Here is a 19,727-nt window from a genome sequence, read left to right as displayed (position 1 = left end):
TGTTCACAATATATATGTAAAGAAATGTCATTTAATGCAGCACATTAAAAGAGTATAATTCAGACAGCAAAATTTATGAACTGGCTGGTTGCAAGAGGTACAAATGCCAAGTCACTTTTCCACAACATCTGTAATAGTTGAGGTGACTTACTTTATAAATTTTAAAAGTTGGTCAGTTATCTTCTTAGCTGATCTTGCAATTACACTCTCAGGTTCATTAAATGTCCTGGCATTATGTTCTATGTATCTGACTTCCCATACCAGTGCAGACAGCCTCCTTCAAAATAAAAAGTAGGCAATTTAGGACATAGAAAATGAAAGACAGAAACCAAGTAAAAAAAAAATTAAGCCAGCATATATTAATGTATTAAATGTAAGTTCCAAAGTTACAATGAATAATAATCTTCTTATGCTATCTAACTGATCACAGTCATAAGCAATTATATCAGAAGCTAAACCACAGAGAATACATTTAAGACCAAAAATCTTAACAGTTCACTTAGTCACATCCAGAAAACCAAAAGATCAACCCTCCCTTTCACCTTGTCTAGAGATATAATTGAAGCTACTGAGACTCAATGAAGAAAATGTGTTAAACACCATTAATCCTGTGAGAGTAACCTGGCAAAGTGGTTTCTGAACAAATGCATATTCCCAGGTTTGGCTACACAAACGATGTAAGAAACCAGTTTTTTGTACTGGTAATTTCTTTTTCTTTTTTCTTTTTTTTTAAAGATTTTATTTATTTATTTGACAGAGATAGAGACAGCCAGCGAGAGAGGGAACACAAGCAGGGGGAATGGGAGAGGAAGAAGCAGGCCCATAGCAGAGGAGCCCGATGTGGGGCTCGATCCCACAACGCTGGGATCACGCCCTGAGCTGAAGGCAGACGCTTAACCGCTGTGCCACCCAGGCGCCCCTGTACTGGTAATTTCTTGAAGTAGATGAATTATAAAAAATACCATAAATTACTTTAAATAAAAAATCACCAAGAATAGGAAATTTTATAGTTATCAGTACTCTAGAAGCCAAAGATAAAAAGCTGACGACTCTGGGGAATTAATCTTTCAAAGGCCAATCTTTAACCAAGTTGAATTTTATCTTTAAATCGAGCTGCTAAATAGGAATGTTAACATGCAAATAAAAATAAATATGATGTCTAACTACTTAACATAATTCATAAGAAAAACAGACTACAAAAGAATGAGGAATAAAACATGGTATTTTTCATCTAAACAGCTAACAGTGTCTTACACTTAAGACCACAAATCACCACAACGAAAGAAGAGAATGAAACAAAGTAATGTCAGTCAGCTCCCACACCACCACTGTCCCCATCAACCACCACCCCCGTTCGCTCTGGTCAGGACGATCAAATACCCTTTCAAACTATTTTTCAAGGAGGCTTCTACTGACCTGTAAAAGCGATTAACGAGTCTCATTCGAATTGTGTAAAGATCAGTCGGATAGGCTACTACGGTACAGTACTTCGGATACGTGCACAGATCAACTGGACCTGCAAAAGCTGCTGCTATGTCTGTGGAGGCAGACAAAAGAACTCTTGGTCAATAACTTCATTACTTTTAAGAGACTATTTCTCTACAAATGATTCAAAAATAGAGCTATATTTAACACTACAGGCCCAACCAAAAGGTAGCAAATAGAAACCGTAGTGAAGAACACAACCACCATTTGCTATTATTTTAAAATACTTTTGTGGAAACGAAAACTTGAACATGAAACTTCACACTAAAAAACTTACCAAGATTCAGAAGTTGATCTATGCCACTAATAATTCGTTCACACTCTTCATCTCTCGATTTCTGACCCCATTCACCATCTTGCGGTTTGTAGAGCAGTTTCTCCAGCTCATCTGAAGTGACAGAAATACTAGCTCCTAATTCTTCAGGTGGATCAACTATGAATCCCATTAAAAAGAATAAAAAGAAAAATAATCAACCAGACAAATATACACTATACTTAAGTTGTCAAAACTCATCCACAAGACACTACAAAGGAAAAAGTAGCCACTTTACAGTGGAGAAACCTGGTAGACACCAGCTAAACCACATGATGATGGTGAACATCTTCAGTAATAGAACAAGTGGGTATCATGTGCCTCCTATCAGGACCACACATCACTTCTCTAACACTGGTGCCAAAAATGCAAACCCTGGCTGATAAACACATATGAGTCCAGCCTGAACTGAGAGAAACGCTGCATGAGAAACGATAGTGGCGCTACTGAGACGCAGTCAGCATCAAGCTGGGAGCCCAGGATAAGGATTAATGAGCCAGATACGCATTAATTCTCTGAGTTTAGTAAAGCTCACAGTCACCATAATAATTTGAAAACGTTTCTCAAACTGAAAACACAGAGAAAATATTTTCATTATTTAAAAATTGTATACCATTATCAGGAATTGGTTCCATGTCCCATGGGCTAAGTTTCTCAATTTCAGTATTGTCCCACCTGTTATAAAAACAGAAAAGTCCAGTTAGCCTCTCATAAAAAACGACTTGTGGCTAATAACTAGGTATCCACTACAAAAGTAAAGAAAAAGAAAATGTGAAAACTTTATTGTAGCAATAAAAGTTTAAATATTAATACTGAGATTTTTTAGGAGGATGTATTATGAGAAAAAAGTATAAAAATGTATGGCAGGTTCAAAGACAAAGCCAGAAATCCTGTGTGGCTTATACACAGGGTAGGTGTAAGAAAAAAAAACTCAATACCATGGAGCCTTGAACGCCACACTTCAGAATGTGACTTTATTCCACAGCCAGTGAACAGCTGCACAGACTGCCATCAACAAGGGAAATGATGTAATGTGTGCTCCTGAACAAGGATTCTGCAGTATTACGCCAAGGAAATATCAGGCGGCTACAAAAATGGTCCCAGGGAAGCACGCAGAGCCTGCCGCAAGGGGGTACTTGCGAACAGGAAGCAGCAGAGGCGTCCTAGAGATACTGCGTGGGGGAGACTGACAGGACTCAGCGACAGGCAAATCGTGGTCTTTAATCTGAAACTAACAGTTCTCGGTAAAACCACCCACCACGGCGCATGGATGTTTGTAGAGGATTAACTTTCAAACTGCATACAGACCTAACGATGTAGCACTGGAAATGACTATCGGGGTACTGTGGCTGATACGGCTCTTGACTTAGCACTGTCCCAAACCACCAAGCATCATCAATGATAGATCGAAACCTATCACCTGTAAGAGATGACCAAGTCTGAGACAACAATTTGCCAAGATTAACATTTTTAATTTATAAAATACCATGATACAGATAAAAGAAATTACTTCTTTATCTTAAAATTAGCCACCCTTCCCACTTTCCAGCAATCTTCAGTGAAAAAGTCAATGTAAAAAGATACAATGTTACACTGAGCAATTACCTGAAGGCATATAACCAAACAGTATAACAGATTAAAATAGTTATGACTAGATGCTCTTGTTTGGTGGATTCTACCCGAAAATAAGTTCCATTCCATTTTACAACATGAAACAAAGAACAAAGTTTAATAAAATTCAAAAATCTTTTATAACAACGTTTACTACCAATAAATGCTTGTTTAATTAATGTATTAAATACTTGTTTAATTAGTGTATTAAATATACAGCTCTGAAATATATATATTTCCTGAAGAATAAAACAAATTATAAAAGTATGATGAGAATTTAATCCATGATTATTCTAAAGTTGTTCTTATATATACACTGCCACATAAAACAGTTTTAATTCTTAAGACTTCAAAATAAAAATCAGTTCTAGATGTAACCTTGGAAATGCTTACATACTGATTATTTAAAAAATTAGGCGAGGGGCGCCTGGGTGGCACAGCGGTTAAGCGTCTGCCTTCGGCTCAGGGCGTGATCCTGGCGTTATGGGATCGAGCCCCACATCAGGCTCCTCTGCTATGAGCCTGCTTCTTCCTCTCCCACTCCCCCTACTTGTGTTCCCTCTCTCGTTGGCTTGTCTCTATCTCTGTCAAATAAATAAATAAAATCTTTAAAAAAAAAAAAATTAGGCGAGCCTGGGTGGTTCAGTCGGCTCAGCATCTGACTCTTGGTTTCAGCTTAGGTCATGATCTTAGTATCTGAGATGGAGCCCCACGTCAGCATGGAGCTTGCTTAGGATTCTCTCTCCCTCTCCCTCTGCCCCTCCCACCTCCCTCTCTTAAAAAAAAAAGAAAAGAAAAAAAGAAGTAAACATCCAAATATTCCTGTATCTCAGGATATATAAAAGCAGGAAGTAGATTTTAGAAGGACTCCAGCACAAACCCAAATAACTGTAGAGAGTGCTCCAACTAACTTCAGTCATTTTCTGAATGTACACGCTGTATGTGAGCTATTTCACGTATATTACAAAAGAAACATAGGCTGCTGTAATAATCCCACCTTTTCCTTCCCATGCTTTCTACCATTCTCAAAACAAAATCATTTTAATAAAAAGTCACGTTTTGTCCTTGGTAGATTTGTAATTCTTTCTTCAGGAGAAGTTTTATGGAAATGGTATCAATCAAAATTAAAGCTATATCTTACCCCCAAGAAAGAGAATATTTATGTAATAAAATATCCACAAATAGTATTAACTAAACAAAGTATGCTTACACTGAATTCTGTAAAACTGAAAAAAAAAAAAAACAGCACCATCACAACTATCGGAACTACATGTTTTGAGGGTTTTTTTTTTTTTAAGGTTTTATTTATTTGTCAAAGACAGAGAGTGAGCATAAGCACTCTCTGGGGAGCAGCAGGCAGAAGGAGAAGGAGGCAGCCCAAGGCAGAACTTGATCCGGGAACCCTGGGATCATGACCTGAGCCAAAAGCAGACATTTAACCGACTGAGCCACCCAGGCGTCCCAGTTTTGAGGTTCTTAATATATTTTCAAATTCATGTAAACATGACTTTTATGTATATTTCATATTTTTCAAAAATCACTGGAAACCCATAAGTCCCTCATCCTCCTACCCATCTCTCTGCCACTGTTAAATTTCTACTTTTGATAGTATTTCATTAATATAAATATTCTAAAACAGTACTTCAACTTCAGAAAACAATCTTGGTCAGTTCTTCTAACTTTTTAAGTGAAAGGCATTATGTTAAAAATTTGACATAACACCGTGGTTTTTATCTAATTATGTAATGTAAATAACCTAATTTAACACAAATATCACCCACAGTATTTATTGTAATAGATATGATTGTAGTAACAACAAATCCAGTGGCTTAATTTTAAGAGGCCTAACATAAATACATGGTTATAAAAAAGCCAGTCTTTGATAGCAAGAATTAACTTTATAATATTCTTCTTCCTTAAAAGTAGAAGATACTTTCAGCTTACATTAAAGTATTTCTTCAGTGTAAGATGACATTTTTAATTAAAAGGAGCCTTAAGAAATCACTCTTCTGGGGGCACCTAGCTGGCTCAGTCAGAGGAACGTGCAACTCTTGATCTCAGGGTCATGAGTTTTAGTCCCGTCTTTGGTATAGAAATTACTTAAATGTATTAAAAAAAGAAAAAAAAAAAGAAAAAGAAATCACTTTTATGAAGGTAAAATGTGGCTTTTCCTTAAGCATAAAAAAAAAACACACCCTATTTTTGCCTATCCAAGAGTAGGATAAATTTGAGTAAAGAGTACATTAGAACTTGAGTAAAGTTCTCAATATAGGAAAATCAGAATCAAGCAACTTCTTTTAATAGCACTCCTCAACATTCAAGAGAACAGGTAAGATTTTATGGGGGGGGGGACCTGAATTAATTAGAAGATCTGGTACATTCACTTCCCAACCACAAAAAAAAAAGGAAAAAAAAAAAAAACAAGGCCCTAAATTACAAGAGGCAAGTGGGAATCCATCTCTAGAGCGATCTACAGAGAACTGAGTTTAAAACAATTTTTGGATGTGCAGGTTGGTGGAATGAAAGGACAGCTTCCAACTTAGATATCATGGGGGTTGGATAAATATAATAGATGGGAAACTTGAAAGTTCTTCAGAATCTGGCTATAGGACTTGCTAACTCCCACACATTCCAGATGACTTGAGTTTGGTTTTTGTTGTTTCTGTGTGTGGCTAGATGTTTTTCTTCAAGAAAAATTTCCTTTACCTCTAGTCCCAAAATAATGCTGACTACCTGAGTGGACATTACCATTAAAAATAGTCCACTAACAGCAGCCACACTCCCTGACAATCTTTCATTTCAAATAGGGATGGCTCAGGGAATTTATCTATAATTTACCTATTTGTAGTACCTACAGAAAAAGGCAGCAGAAACTAGGAAAATTAATAAGGTCTTAATATCATTTACAAATGTGTATACCAGATGTAAAACTTAATATTTCTAATAAGAGATCTGAGTAAAACTTAGTATTTCTAAGAAACCAAAACTGATGAAAAGAGAAGGAACTGAACTATCCTAAGTGATTTAAGTCAAACTCAACACATGAGCTCCCCAGACAGCACTCCATACTGAAAGTAATATACCTATACCTGTGAAAGGGATGCTACAGTTGCTAACTAGTATTACCTGGCCTGGTTACAATCACCGATTTTGTCCTGTAGAGTTTAATGACCTACATAACTACACAAGTCGAAGCAAAGGAGCCCACCAGCCCACCCTAAATGGTCACCACAAAAACCACAGTCAAACTAGCATGTACATTGAGGTAATTTTATTTTTTCATCCAGCCAGATGTCTCAGGGTTAAAAAGTGGAAATATTCTATGAATTTTTTATTTTTTAGAGGAATGGTTTCCTCAAGTCAACCTATTTAAGTCTGGTTTGATATGGCATTAAAGTAAAATATTCCGGTTTACCAGAACATCATCAGTGTGAAATATGCATTATTTTTCAACTTTCTGATTGTTTTATATCATAGAATGACTTTGTGAATTACGCCAGTCACATTAAAAAGACAGAAAAAATGCAGTGCGGGGAAGTCTGAAAGGAAATAAAAGGTCAACTCTAGCATACAGTCAATGAGTAAGAAATAATCCCTTCAAAACGTCAGCTACCGTAAGAATACAAGAAATGGTCCTGGGCTAAAAAGGATATTAAGGAGAAGGAAGTACCAAGCCCTAAGCAAAAGACGCTCTTCAGTCACTTATATCTTTCCACAACTTACATCTTTGCATCCACCATAATAAGCAGCACCATAACCAAAAAAATAGACCAGTAAAATGGGAGATCATTTTCTAAAGGCATATAAAACTCAGTAAGGATGAACTTACAAGACTGCCAATTCCTCTGTCTTGCTTCATCATAAAACTGACGCAATACAAGAAAGTCAATAACATCTGGCATATCATGGTATCTAAACAGAAATATAAAAAATGGTTGAACTCCATGAGTAGCAGATTATTATAATCTAGAGCAACAATGTCAAAAAGAAACAGGATGGGAGCTGCACTTGTAATTTTTATTTTTCAACTAGCCTTTTTATTAAAAAAAAAAAAAGGTAAAAAGAAACTAGTAAAATTAATTTTAAGGGAGTATTTTATTTAACCCAACATACCCTAAATCCTGTTTCACAATGTTAACAGTAAAAATGAGATATTTTACGTAACCTTTTTCTTCAGATCAAGTCTTCAAAATCTAGTGTGTACACGTAACATCACACTCAACTGAAATCCACCACATTCTAAATGCTCAAGAGCCACATGTGGCTAAGGGCTACCATAACAGACGAACAAATTATTTATTCTAACATTTTCTCAAAAACAAAGACAAAAGAAATGATCCCTCTAGGCCAGAATCCTGCACACATTTAAGTGGCATGGAGAAAGGTATAAAACGTGCCAATGCCTGACTGCTGCCACAGCACATGATCTTTACTTCCAGTGGATTCCCATCTACCAGAACCTCAACTCACAGGCCGTCCACAGTGCTCGCCATTTACCCTGAGCTATGGAAAGGACATCCTCATCAGCAAGAGGAAAAATCTAAATTTAAGTAATTCCATTAAAAAATAGTAACACATACCTAATAGAGAAAGATTTGTCCATTAGTCTTCCAGTTGCAGGATCTATAAATGCGAGTTTGAGGCAACAGAGTGTAGGGGGCCCAACCTCATATCGTATTCCAACTATTTTGACCAATTCTTGATCCTTCAACAGATATTTTTAGAAGAGTAAGTGTTTAAAATGGTTAAAATAGAGCAATTCCTCAATACTGTAATTCTCCACATATTGCCACATTAAGTCGACTCACAATTTAGCTTCCAATTTAACATTAATTACAATCATGTTTGCTAATGTTAATCTTCACATCTTTTTGAGGACATTTAATACTCTTTCTAATGTAAGGAATATACTCACTTTAGAAAATATACCACAAGTGTAAGAAGTAACATGTAAGTCACTGACCAGCTCAATATCTAAAGACAAATACTGTGAATAATCTGAATTTCTTTCCAGCTTTGTTCCCCTCCTAGAGATACACAATCCTGTTTTGTGTTTTTCTGTGTAAAGACACCTCATCTAATATATTGATTCATTAGTGCTGAGTTCACAGCCCAAAGCAGTATAACTCATGTCTAAACAAAGTTTATCTAATGCACATACTTCCTCCATAAAGCACGTCATCCCTTTCTTGTGCTAACACAGTACAGCACTTGAAGCACTACACTTGGGGGGCTATTTTAAACAGTCACCAACAAAAAGCATAAAAATGTAAACATTCTTTACTGTTGCATTCAACAGACTGCAAAAAGGACCCTTATTTATGAGATGAGGGCTCAAATAAGAAGGCATCACCTTGCTCTATCTCAGCTAGAAACACGCTGGTCACGCAAATCAAATTTTTTGCCACTCTGCATGTTTGCAAATGACCAGGAAGCATCCTGAGCACTGATTTTGGGTTACAAATAACATACCAAATAGGCAAATTCACAAATATGGAATCTGTGAATAATGAGAACCAACTGTACTCAGAGACTCAGTAATAAGTGAGACAGACATACATAAATCAGAACATGACTCAAGCCAAGTTCAAGGACAGTCACTAAGTTAAAGGGGAGTTAAGAACAGCTGTCTTTGCTAACATAGCTGTTTTCATCTCCTAACAGTTGCTGAAAGTATCAAAAACGTAAAAGTATAAAGAATAAAATAAAAATCAACTGCAATGCTGTTCCACATATAATCACCATTGACTTTCTGATGTATTTATTTTGGTTGAGACATATATCTGCAAATTTTTATCATAACCACAAACAACATTTCACGTCCCATTTTTCCTCTTAGTAATAAATTATAAAAATTTAACAGTCGTTCATTCAACAAATATTTTAAAAGCCTCAAATACACAGCAGGCTCTATGCAGTAGTCAGTTCTATGAATGTACCATGATTTGATTCATTCAATACCGTAGGATATTTGAATTTTTTCTAATTTTTTGTTTTTATAAAGTGATATGAAATTGCCTTGCTCATAAATTCACACACATTTCCAGTTGTTTCCTAAATTGCTGGAAGTAAAATCACCGAATTAAAACATTTAAATATTTCTCAGTCTCAATTCCAATTGTCCAAATAGTCTCCCATAATCCTGGGCTGTTTCATGGACCCTGTCACCAATGTGAACAACTGGTAACAAACTAAAACCTTTGCTACTTGCTGAAATGTGGTAGTTTCTTTCTTTAAATGTTATTTTTTTAAAATTTATAAAATTGGTTAATTACGGGGCACCCAAGTGTTTTCAGCAATCTAGTCTATTATGCATGGGGTCCAACCTTTTTTCCGATTTGTATTTCCTCTCTTGAAAAGCTGCACTTCTTTTGAATATGTATCCTAGATATACACATTTTAGGATTAATGATACATACTGCCAAGCTGCCTTCCTGAAAGACTCTAACACACAATTTTATACACGAGTCAGCAATACACAAGGACTGCCCACTGACAAACATGTCTTCCTGCTGGATCTTACAGCATACAAGGTGATAGCAGAAATGTTTATAAGTAGGAAATCAATGGAAAGATAGTAATGAACTATGCCTCCAGTAGGTTTATTTTTAGTGGATTTGTAAATATTTAACTATACATGTGCTAAATGTTTAATGACTTAATAATACCATCATCTTACCCTGAGATCCATTTTTCTCCATGGCTCCTTGTTAGGGTTCAGTTCATATATGTTATTTCTTCTGACAGCCTCAATATAAGCTTCATGACCCTGTCGAAAATATATTACCTGCAAAAAGCATACATTTAAAAATAAATTAAAACCTAATAGTAAAATATTTTGTCTTATGGCCCATACTCATGTTTTTAAATTTTATTACTCTCACCTCATCACCCATTTGAGGAACAAAAGGAGACTTTCGAAGTGTGGTGTCAGTTATCCAAACTGGAGGATGAAATTCATATAAATGTTCCATATTCGTAAGCTCCACCGGAGTCATCCTCCTCAAGTTCTGCCAAGGGGAAGAGAACAAAGTTTAGTTCAATAGAAAGGGCATGCATGCACTGTTTAACTGAAAAACAAAAGAAACTTCACCACTGAGAATGACTACTTATGGGCAGGTTACCTAATGATTAGTTTTTACATAGCCTACATATTTGGTTCTGTAACACACACACAAACGTTATCAATTGTGGAAAGCACTGTAGATTTACCTCGCACTTTCCTAGCATCTCCTGAATTTCTAATAGATTCTTCGTAACGCTTTATATCCTACAGAAAGGGCCTAATTTCCAACCTAAATCCCCTTCGACAGACAGCCTGATCTGACACACCATTCTGAATTTCGCCACGGACTAATCATCACAGTCTCCTCTTGATTTGAGGTTTTAAGACTGGTGATTTTAAAACATGACCACAAACTCTTTGATCCTCCTTCTCTCCTCTTCAAGAGGTGCAGCCACACCTCCACTTGAGGGTGGGCTGGAATTGCTTCTAACAAATAGAAGAAAGCAGAAGTGACAAAGAGAGGCTTCAAAGACTAGGCTGTCCCAGGCATTAGCGCTCACCCCTTGCTTACACTTCAGGGTCACTTGCTCTAGAGAACATCAACCACCATGTCCTGCAGACACCCGAGCAGCACTATGGAGGGGCCCATGTGGTGAGGAGCTGAGTTCACCAGCCAACTACCCAATGAATAAGCTTCAAAGAAGACCAGCAAGCTTCAGTCAAGCCTTCAGACAACTGCCAACTCCAGCCAATGTGATAACTGCAACCTTGTGAGCCCAAAATCACCTAGCTAATCAGCCCTCAATCCATCAAAACATGAATATACGTTTGTTGTTTTAATCCCAATCCATCAAAACATGAATATATGTTTGTTGTTTTAAGGAGCTAAGTGTCACGGTCATCTGTTACATAGCAACAGAGAACGAGGACAAAGATTGGCATCTTTCAACAAGGGCTGCCACCTGCATGACACAAGCCCTGCACGTATGATCAGGAACAGGGACAGCACCATTAGGAGAAGCGTGTGAACATGCCAAATGGAAGAGAACACGTCAGATGCATCTGGAGAACATGGCAGTAATAGATGAAAGAAGAAGAAAGTGCCCTAAAACGCCCTGAAGCATATTTCTGGTGTTGAAATTAACAGGAAAAAATGAAGAGTTATGGTGGGATTCTGAGTAAAACAGAGCTCCCCCTTTAAGTGTCAAACTGGGGAAGGAGTCGGTGCCAAGGCCAACTGGTGCAGATTCAACAGAGAAGTCTTCATAATAGAATAACATTTCCAAATATAAACTCCATTTTACATTTGAGTCTTAATGACTTAACAGTGTCAAAAGAATATAAAAGTTCCAATTTCCCAAAGACTTTAATTTCTAAATATGGACAGAAACACCTCTATAAAAAGTGTTAACAGATGTTTTTAAAGATATACTTCTCTTACCTCTTTTTTAGGCTTATTTTCTTTCTTTCTCTTTCGTCTCCTTTTTGGAGGAGATAAATTCTCAGTAGACATTTCATCCTCTGAACTACTGCAAAAACGGGTAACTCGCCGACGCGATGACGTCCGTAGAGGTGGCTGCAGATTGATGCCTGCATCAGCAGTCCAATCAGAGTATCTAGATGACGAGTCACTGGGAAATGAAGACAGTGTAGTTTGCAGGGAACCAGAATCTAAGCCCAAAAGCAAATCAGTCACGTAACATTAAGAGAAGAGATGAAGAGGGAAGGAAGGAAGGATCCTGGGAAGATTTAACCTGAACAATCTGCCTTCACCATCAACGAATACTTAAATGACCAGAGATCATAAGAAAGAGAGAAACCTTCACTGACACTGGAAATTAGGAAAGGATGTAAGCCTGAAGAATTTTTTTAAAGTATAATATATAGGAGACCTCATGGAAGACAACATTTACAGCCAATCAATGATTCCCCTTTCAGAAAGTGAGTGTAGTTATGAAAACAGGAGAGGTCACACAGAGCCATTAAGAGTAGGCCCTCCTTCCCCCACCCCAAGTGAGAGGTGGCTCAAGAATAGACTACAATTTAACTGGAATGAAAAACCATCTGTGAACAGATTAGAAGCCCAAGGAAAACACAGCCACAACAAATAGAGAGCTGCAGGTGGTTAGAGCTTCTGGCCAAGAGGGGAACCTTTCTCTGATATGAGAGAAGATCCATGACAGGAACTGTTTGTAGCCACCCCAGAGCAGAAGCAGAGTCAAACAGGAAACTAGATCCAGAAAACAAGCCCCCTGCCCACGACTACCTTCAGCAAATACAGAAAAAGATGACAAAAGGCTCTACTGGGCCATCACTGGCCAACCACGTACTTCTCAGGCTCAATAAAACACACACTAACAGACACATTTCCAAGAGCTGTTTAATACAAAAAGAGCTATTTAGAAAAATTTTAGGAGCACCTGCTTTGTATAATAAAATTCAAGAAAAGCTGAATTAAAAGATAGTAATTATATAGAGATAGAAAGCAGAACAGTGGTTGCCAGGGGATGGGAGCGTGAAGTGGAGAATTATTCTTTAATGGGTATATAGTTTCACTTTTGCATTGAGCTCCAGAGACTGGGTACAAGACAATATGAATGTACTTAACACTACTGAAATATACAGTTAACAATGGTTAAGATAGTAAATTTTATTAACGTCTATTTCATAATTAAAAATGAATTTATTTAAAAAAATAGACAAGTATTCTAAAATCACTCCAGCTACTACTCATAATAGAATAAAAGGAGTCCAAGAAAGGAAAGAGGGAATACAGTATGGTAGTCTAGACAAGCACAGCACCAATGTCAACAGAAAAGAAGATACTCTGAGTCGTATGTGGCAGGGGTATCCTCCCAGACGTGATGGACAGGTTCATGAAAAGAGAAAGAGGTCCAGGTTTCTGGCTTGACCATCTGCCAAGGTGAAGCTAATACTTATTTACCAAGAGGAGGAATAGATGTTAACATCCTGGTCCCATGAAATTTGGATACCAAAACTAAACAAGAAGTCAACACATGCAATAACTAATAATAAGCAGAATAATGGTCTTACCACCTATACTTTGGATACTATTCTTTATGAATGCAGTACAAGACTAAACTGATATTTTGAGTACACACACCTGACATCCTGCTGGCTCAAACGTGTAGTCAAAAATACCCAAAATATTTTCTATAGAAATAGCTGTTAATCTGGTTTTCTTCTCCTTTTAAATGTACTAAGAAGTCAGTTGTCCCACAGATGTGAGCTATTACGTCTTAAATGCCATCCGTGTCCCAATGCATCCAAGCCTATGACTGAACTGTGGAAAAGATGGGAACGAGGAAAAGCAGATACCTCGAACTCTCACTGTCACTCTCACTTCTTCGATCACTCCTCCACTCTTCTTCTTCTTCAGAACAAGAGCCTTCACTCTGATCACAGGAAGTCTCCTATTTGTCGGGGGTGGGGAAGGGAGGTAAAATAAATAAGTAAATTAATTAATCAATTAAAAAAAATCTAAAAATCCTGATCTTGGCGATTAAATAACACAAGTCAAGAAACCCTGAGCGTTGTCCTAATCTTAGGCCGTCGACAAGAAACAGAACTAGATGGACTTAAGAAAAAACAAAAGGTAAATGTCTTTATTATTTTTCTTAATAAGGCGTAAGGCACCAGAGCCTAAGACTTAACGCTACTACTGTTAGTACAGCCGGCCCTTCTCTGAGTGAAGCTCATAAAAAGTCAATGTAAATGTTCTCAGCGTTTTGTTGGACTTAGGCCGTGATAGATATGGGATCTCGTCTTTCTACTCTTATCCCCTATGACTGATGTGCATCTTTCCATATGATCTATAGATATTCTTCTATGAGGCGTCAGACATTTTGCTGATTCTTAAATTGGATTTTTTGTTTTCTTATGAATGTGTTTTTAAGAATTCATGGTATGTTTTAAATACAAGTCCTTTATCAGACAGGAGCTCTACAACTTTCTCCCAGTCTATAGGCTTGCCTTTTCATTCCCTTAACAGTATCTTTCCCAGAGCAGATTTTAATTTCAACAAAGTCTAGCTTGTCACCTTTTTCTTTAATGGATTGTGCTTTTCGTATATTATCTAAAAAGTCACTGCCAATATGCAAGGTCCCCTACATTTTATTGTATGCTATCTTCTGGAAATTCCAGTTTTATATTTTGTATTAAGTTTATGATACATTTTCAGTTAATTTTTGTGAAAAGTCTGTCTAGATTTTTTTATAACATGTGAATATCCAGTCGTTCAACATCTTTTATTGAAAAAACCATGCTTTATCCATTGAGTTGTTTTCGCTCCTTCGTCAAACACTACTTGACCATATATGTATTGGTCTATTTCTGGGTTTCCCTATTCTGTTCCACTGATCTATTGTCTATGCTTTCACCAATACCATAATGTTTTAAAAACTACAGATTTATACTAACTCTTTAATATCAGGTAGTGTCAGTCCTCCAACTACATTGTTCGGTATCCTGTTAGTTATTCTAGGTCTTTTTCCTCTCCAAATAAACTTTAGAATCACTTTGCCAACATCCACAAAATTAACTTGGGATTTTGACCGGGATTGTGTTGACTCTACAGATAAAGCCGGGAAGAACTGACATATTAACAACATACAGAAACAGGGTCTCTCTCATTCACTGTTTATGGAAATGAAAAATATAACATGGCCACTTGGGAGAGGTCTGGAAGTTTCGTACAAAACTGTACAAGGCCTCATCATGTGATGCAATAAACATGTTCCTTGGTATTTACCCAAATGCATTAAAAAACTGGCCATGCAAAACCTGCACATGTAAGTTTATAACGGCTTTATTCATAATTGCCAAAACTTACAATCAGGCAACATGTCCTTCAGTAGGTCAATGAATAAACTGTGGTAAATTCAGACAATGGAATATTATTCAGTTCTAAAAAGAAATGAAACACCAAGCCACGAAAAGTTGTAGAGGAAACTTAAACTCGTATTACTAGAAAGTAGCCAAGCCGAAAGGCTACATAGTATATAACCCAACTAAATGGTATTCTGGAAAAGTCTATGGAAACAGTTAAAAGATCAGTACTTGCCAGTGGCTCAGGAGGAGGGAGAGAGGAATGATTAAGTATAGCCCAGCAGGGTTTTAGGGCAGTGTAACTATTCTGATACTGATATGGCAGACTATGCATTTGTCAAAACCCAGAGAACTATACAACACACAGTGATCCCTAATGTAGACCAGGGAAGTCAGCTTACCAGCTACAGCAAATGTACCACATTAATTCCAGATGTTACTAATAGGACAGACTGCGTGCAGGGACGAGAGAGTATGGGAATTCACTGTACTCACTGCATAATTTTTCTGTAAACCTAAAACTGCTTCATAACCTTTTTTTTTTTTTAAAGCCATAAAGGGAAGAGAAGGGAACAAACAACTGATTCCCACAGCACTGAGGCTGCAATCCACCGGAAGCTCTGGCCATGGATCCCAAGCAGGCACTTTGAAACTGAGACAGGACCTTTTCCCGTAACAGCATTTACGTTAGGAGCTTCAATAATGGATAATGAAAATGTCGATGAGAACCAAAGCTCAAAAGACAAAATCTCAAGTTAATATCTACTTTTGGGGCTGTTTAGGTGGCTCAGTCAGTGAAAAGTCACATGTACTTTTTTAAAAATCACAGTAATGTAACAAATTCTTAAAAGCTACTACCTAGAAACCATACACCCTATGAAATGTCTTATATGTATTATCCCAACTCTCCAAACACCTGTTAACAGAGGCAGGATTAAGAAAACTAAGGACACTAAGTTTTAGAGACTTCTGATTTAACTTGCCTATCAAAGCAGCATGTATCTACTTGAAACTTACTTTTCTTTAAAAAAAAAAAATCCCTAAAATTACACAAGCTTCAACCCCACAAAACGTGGATCCACCCTGCCTAAGAGTTTTGTATTGTTTCCCAAGTCCCCACGTGTACATTACTAGCTCTTCATCTACAGGGACACCTAAGGCTAAGAAAAGTAAAGTAACATGCCTGGGGCCACAGGAGGGTAAGTGCAGGAACTGGAAATTAGAAATTTGGCTATCTACAAAGCCCTTAAACTTTTTCTACCATCAATGCTTTCCAAACCAAAATGGAATGGAACCAACATGCATATACACAATGCCACAATCTCTATCCTGCTGCCATACACACACATACACACACACACACACACACACACACAAACCCCCCCACCCATCCACAACAAGAGCCACCCCTCCCTCACCTCACTGCAACAACACAGGTGAATGAATTCATACCAATGGAAGTAAAACCAACTACCAAACCACAAAAATTTTATTTTTTAAAAATTTTTAGAAGAGTTTATTTATTTGACAGAGAGAGAGAGTGAGTGAGCAAGCATAAGCAGGGGGAGCGGCAGAGGGAGAGGGAGAAGCAGGATCCCCAGGGAGCAGAGAGCCCGACTCGGGTCTTGATCCCAGGACCCTGGGATCACAACCTGAGCCAAAGGCAGTTGCTTAACCAACTGAGCCACCCAGGCACCCCTTATGATTTATTTTAAAAGGTCAGGTGGATTTAACATTCCACATTATCTATGCTTGCATTAGTTTAAAAAGTTCCTCATTACTTAAAAACACACCAAATTAACAAATATAAAGAGAAAAATTGTAAGACTGATACCAGTGATGATTTAAAAAGGAAAAAAAATCTATAATCAATCCTGGTATTTGAAAAAGAACGTAAGAAAACAAGCATTAGTTGATATCCCCTTAGCAAAATAAAATATATATGTATACTGCAGACACCTAAAATAAAGCATCTTACTTAATGTGAAAACAGTAGACATGCATCCCCCAACAGTAATGCAGTCTACTATCTCCACTATTTAGCAATGCTCTGGAAGAATTGAGCAAAGCAATTAGACAAGAGAAATCAGTAGGAGGTATAAAAATCAAGAGTAAAACTAAGTATCTGTACAAAGGAGAAAATACTTGAAAAACCTCAGAGAATTCAAAGATAAAATTAACCCAAAAATTCAGTAACACAGCAGGATGTGTAAAAAAATCTACTGAAATCAGAAACCTTCATCTACGCTAAGTAATAACTATTTAGAGGCCATAATGGCCTCCAAATGGCACCTTACAAACTACAGAGAAAGAAATAATATATCCCTAGTACATAAAGAACTTTTATTTTTATTTTATTTTTTTTTTAAGATTTTATTTATTTATTCGACAGAGATAGAGACAGCTAGTGAGAGAGGGAACACAAGCAGGGGGAGTGGGAGAGGAAGAAGCACTCATAACAGAAGAGCCTGATGTGGGGGCTCGATCCCATAACGCCGGGATCACGCCCTGAGCCGAAGGCAGATGCTTAACCGCTGTGCCACCCAGGTGCCCCCATAAAGAACTTTTAAAAATTAAGGCGAGGCATGTGCCTGGGTGGCTCAGTCAGTTAAGCGTCCGACTCTTGACTCTTGATCTCGGCTCAGGTCATAATCTCAGGGTTGAGATCAAGCCCAGCATCAGGCTCCACATCAGGCTCTGCCCTGCGCAAGGAGCCTGCTTAAGATTCACTCTCTCTCCCTCTGCTCCCTCCCCCCTAAAAAAAAAAAAGAAAAAAATTAAGGTTGGGGGGGAGGCCAAAAACGTAACAGAAGAATAGCCAAAAGACATAAATACACAGTACATAAAGATTTAAAAAAAAAAAAAGCCCTAAATATATGAAGAGATATCCAGTAACTGCACATATAATATGAGAAAGTCAAAATAAAACTATTCTGTGAAATAAACCAGACAAAAGGACAAATACTGCATGACTTCACTTACAGGAGTCCCTAGAATCGGCAAATTTATAGAGACGGAAAGTAGAAGATAGGCTAGCAGGGATGGAGGAGGTAAACAGAGAGTCAGTGTTTAATGGGTATAGACTGTCTATCTGGGATGGTTAGAACTAGAAACATACAGTGGTGATGGCTGCACATACTGTAGATGTAGTTAATGCCAATGACCTGGATGCAGAAAAATAGTTAAAATGATAAATTGTATGTTATATATATCACACTAAAAGAACAGCCAAAACATAAAAACGAAACTACACTAAGACATCATCCCTCACCCATTAAACTGGCAGAAATTAAGTATAACACACTCTGTTGGCTAATGGGTAGGGAAACAGGCACTCCCAGGCACCACTGGTAGGAACGCCAAGTTGAAACCCTCCTTCAGCAGCAATTTATCACTGTCTCCTACATCTCAGACATCTATCTTTGGACCCCACAATCCCAGTCACAGGAACGTACTCCCAAATTACATCTCTGACAGGACAAAACTACATACAAAGACAAAAAGATTATTCATTGTGGTACTATTTATGACAAAAACACTGGAAATGTCTTAAATGCCCGTAAGACAGTAGTTAAATAAACTGTTAGAAGTCCAAAATTACGTGTGATGCAACTCTTAAAAAACCACAGGGAAGATATTTAAGAACTGATACGGAGTGGGGTCAAGAATATTTTCAGTGAAAAAAGTCAAGAGCAAAAGAGCATTTACAGTATGCTCTATCTTTTGTACAAAAGGAGAAACAATAAAATATTCACAAACGAAGAAAAAACACAGCGAACCAGAAACCAGAAACAGTGAGGACAGGTGGGAATGTTTATCATAATTACCCAAAACTATTAAGAAAGGGTTAAAATATACTTCATTCACTATAAATAAGAAAATCTAAAAACAGTCTCATTACATAAAACAAAGTCAGTTAAATTAACAGGCTGGTGATAACAGCAAGCAGCTAGCATTATTGGGTATTAGGCACTGTTTCAGACACTTCCAATCAAGTAAGTTCTCACATCTCTGAGGAATATATGCTACCAATGACTACTTTTTCAGATCTGGCCAGAGGCACCGAAAGGGTAAACAACCTGTTCGAGCAGAAGAATTCCGATGCTGAACTACTACTTGAATGCTCTGTAACAGAACTGAATGAATTGTCTGTCCAACCATATGGAACATTTCAAGCCTCAAAGCATTACTGATTAGAAAATATTAACATTCTATTATTAAATTTTAAAGACTCTTTACAAAAATATTGGCTTCCCCCGAAAAATCAAAATGAAGACCAGTAATTCCATGTGATTATTCAAAGTCAAGCAAAGGGGTCAGAGAAAGGCCTAGATATGAGAGCAAAAGCAGAAGCAACTAGTTCAAAAAAAAAAAAAAAATCAACTGGACTTCATTGAACTGTAAAACTTTCGTGCTTCAAAGGAAACAAACCATCAAAAAAGGGAAATGCCAGCGCCCTGAATG

General features: G+C 37.3%; 1 protein-coding gene across 1 annotated transcript in view; it reads right to left on the bottom strand.

Moving 5' to 3' along the window:
- Nucleotides 1–19,727, bottom strand: part of BRWD1 (bromodomain and WD repeat domain containing 1) — a 112,164-nt gene that overhangs the window by 24,939 nt on the left and 67,498 nt on the right. The window contains exons 19-29 of the mRNA XM_034654200.1: nucleotides 13,755–13,849; nucleotides 11,857–12,046; nucleotides 10,294–10,419; nucleotides 10,089–10,196; nucleotides 7,990–8,114; nucleotides 7,239–7,321; nucleotides 3,107–3,218; nucleotides 2,412–2,473; nucleotides 1,763–1,918; nucleotides 1,417–1,537; nucleotides 152–277 (exon numbers count right to left, since the gene is read on the bottom strand). Of these exons, the coding sequence (XP_034510091.1) occupies nucleotides 152–277; nucleotides 1,417–1,537; nucleotides 1,763–1,918; nucleotides 2,412–2,473; nucleotides 3,107–3,218; nucleotides 7,239–7,321; nucleotides 7,990–8,114; nucleotides 10,089–10,196; nucleotides 10,294–10,419; nucleotides 11,857–12,046; nucleotides 13,755–13,849 (1,304 nt within the window). The remainder of the gene's footprint in view (nucleotides 1–151; nucleotides 278–1,416; nucleotides 1,538–1,762; nucleotides 1,919–2,411; nucleotides 2,474–3,106; nucleotides 3,219–7,238; nucleotides 7,322–7,989; nucleotides 8,115–10,088; nucleotides 10,197–10,293; nucleotides 10,420–11,856; nucleotides 12,047–13,754; nucleotides 13,850–19,727) is intronic.

This window comes from Ailuropoda melanoleuca, chromosome 1, assembly GCF_002007445.2.
Source record: "Ailuropoda melanoleuca isolate Jingjing chromosome 1, ASM200744v2, whole genome shotgun sequence".
Classification (NCBI taxonomy): domain Eukaryota; kingdom Metazoa; phylum Chordata; class Mammalia; order Carnivora; family Ursidae; genus Ailuropoda; species Ailuropoda melanoleuca.
This window is presented reverse-complemented; position numbering and strand designations above follow the sequence as displayed.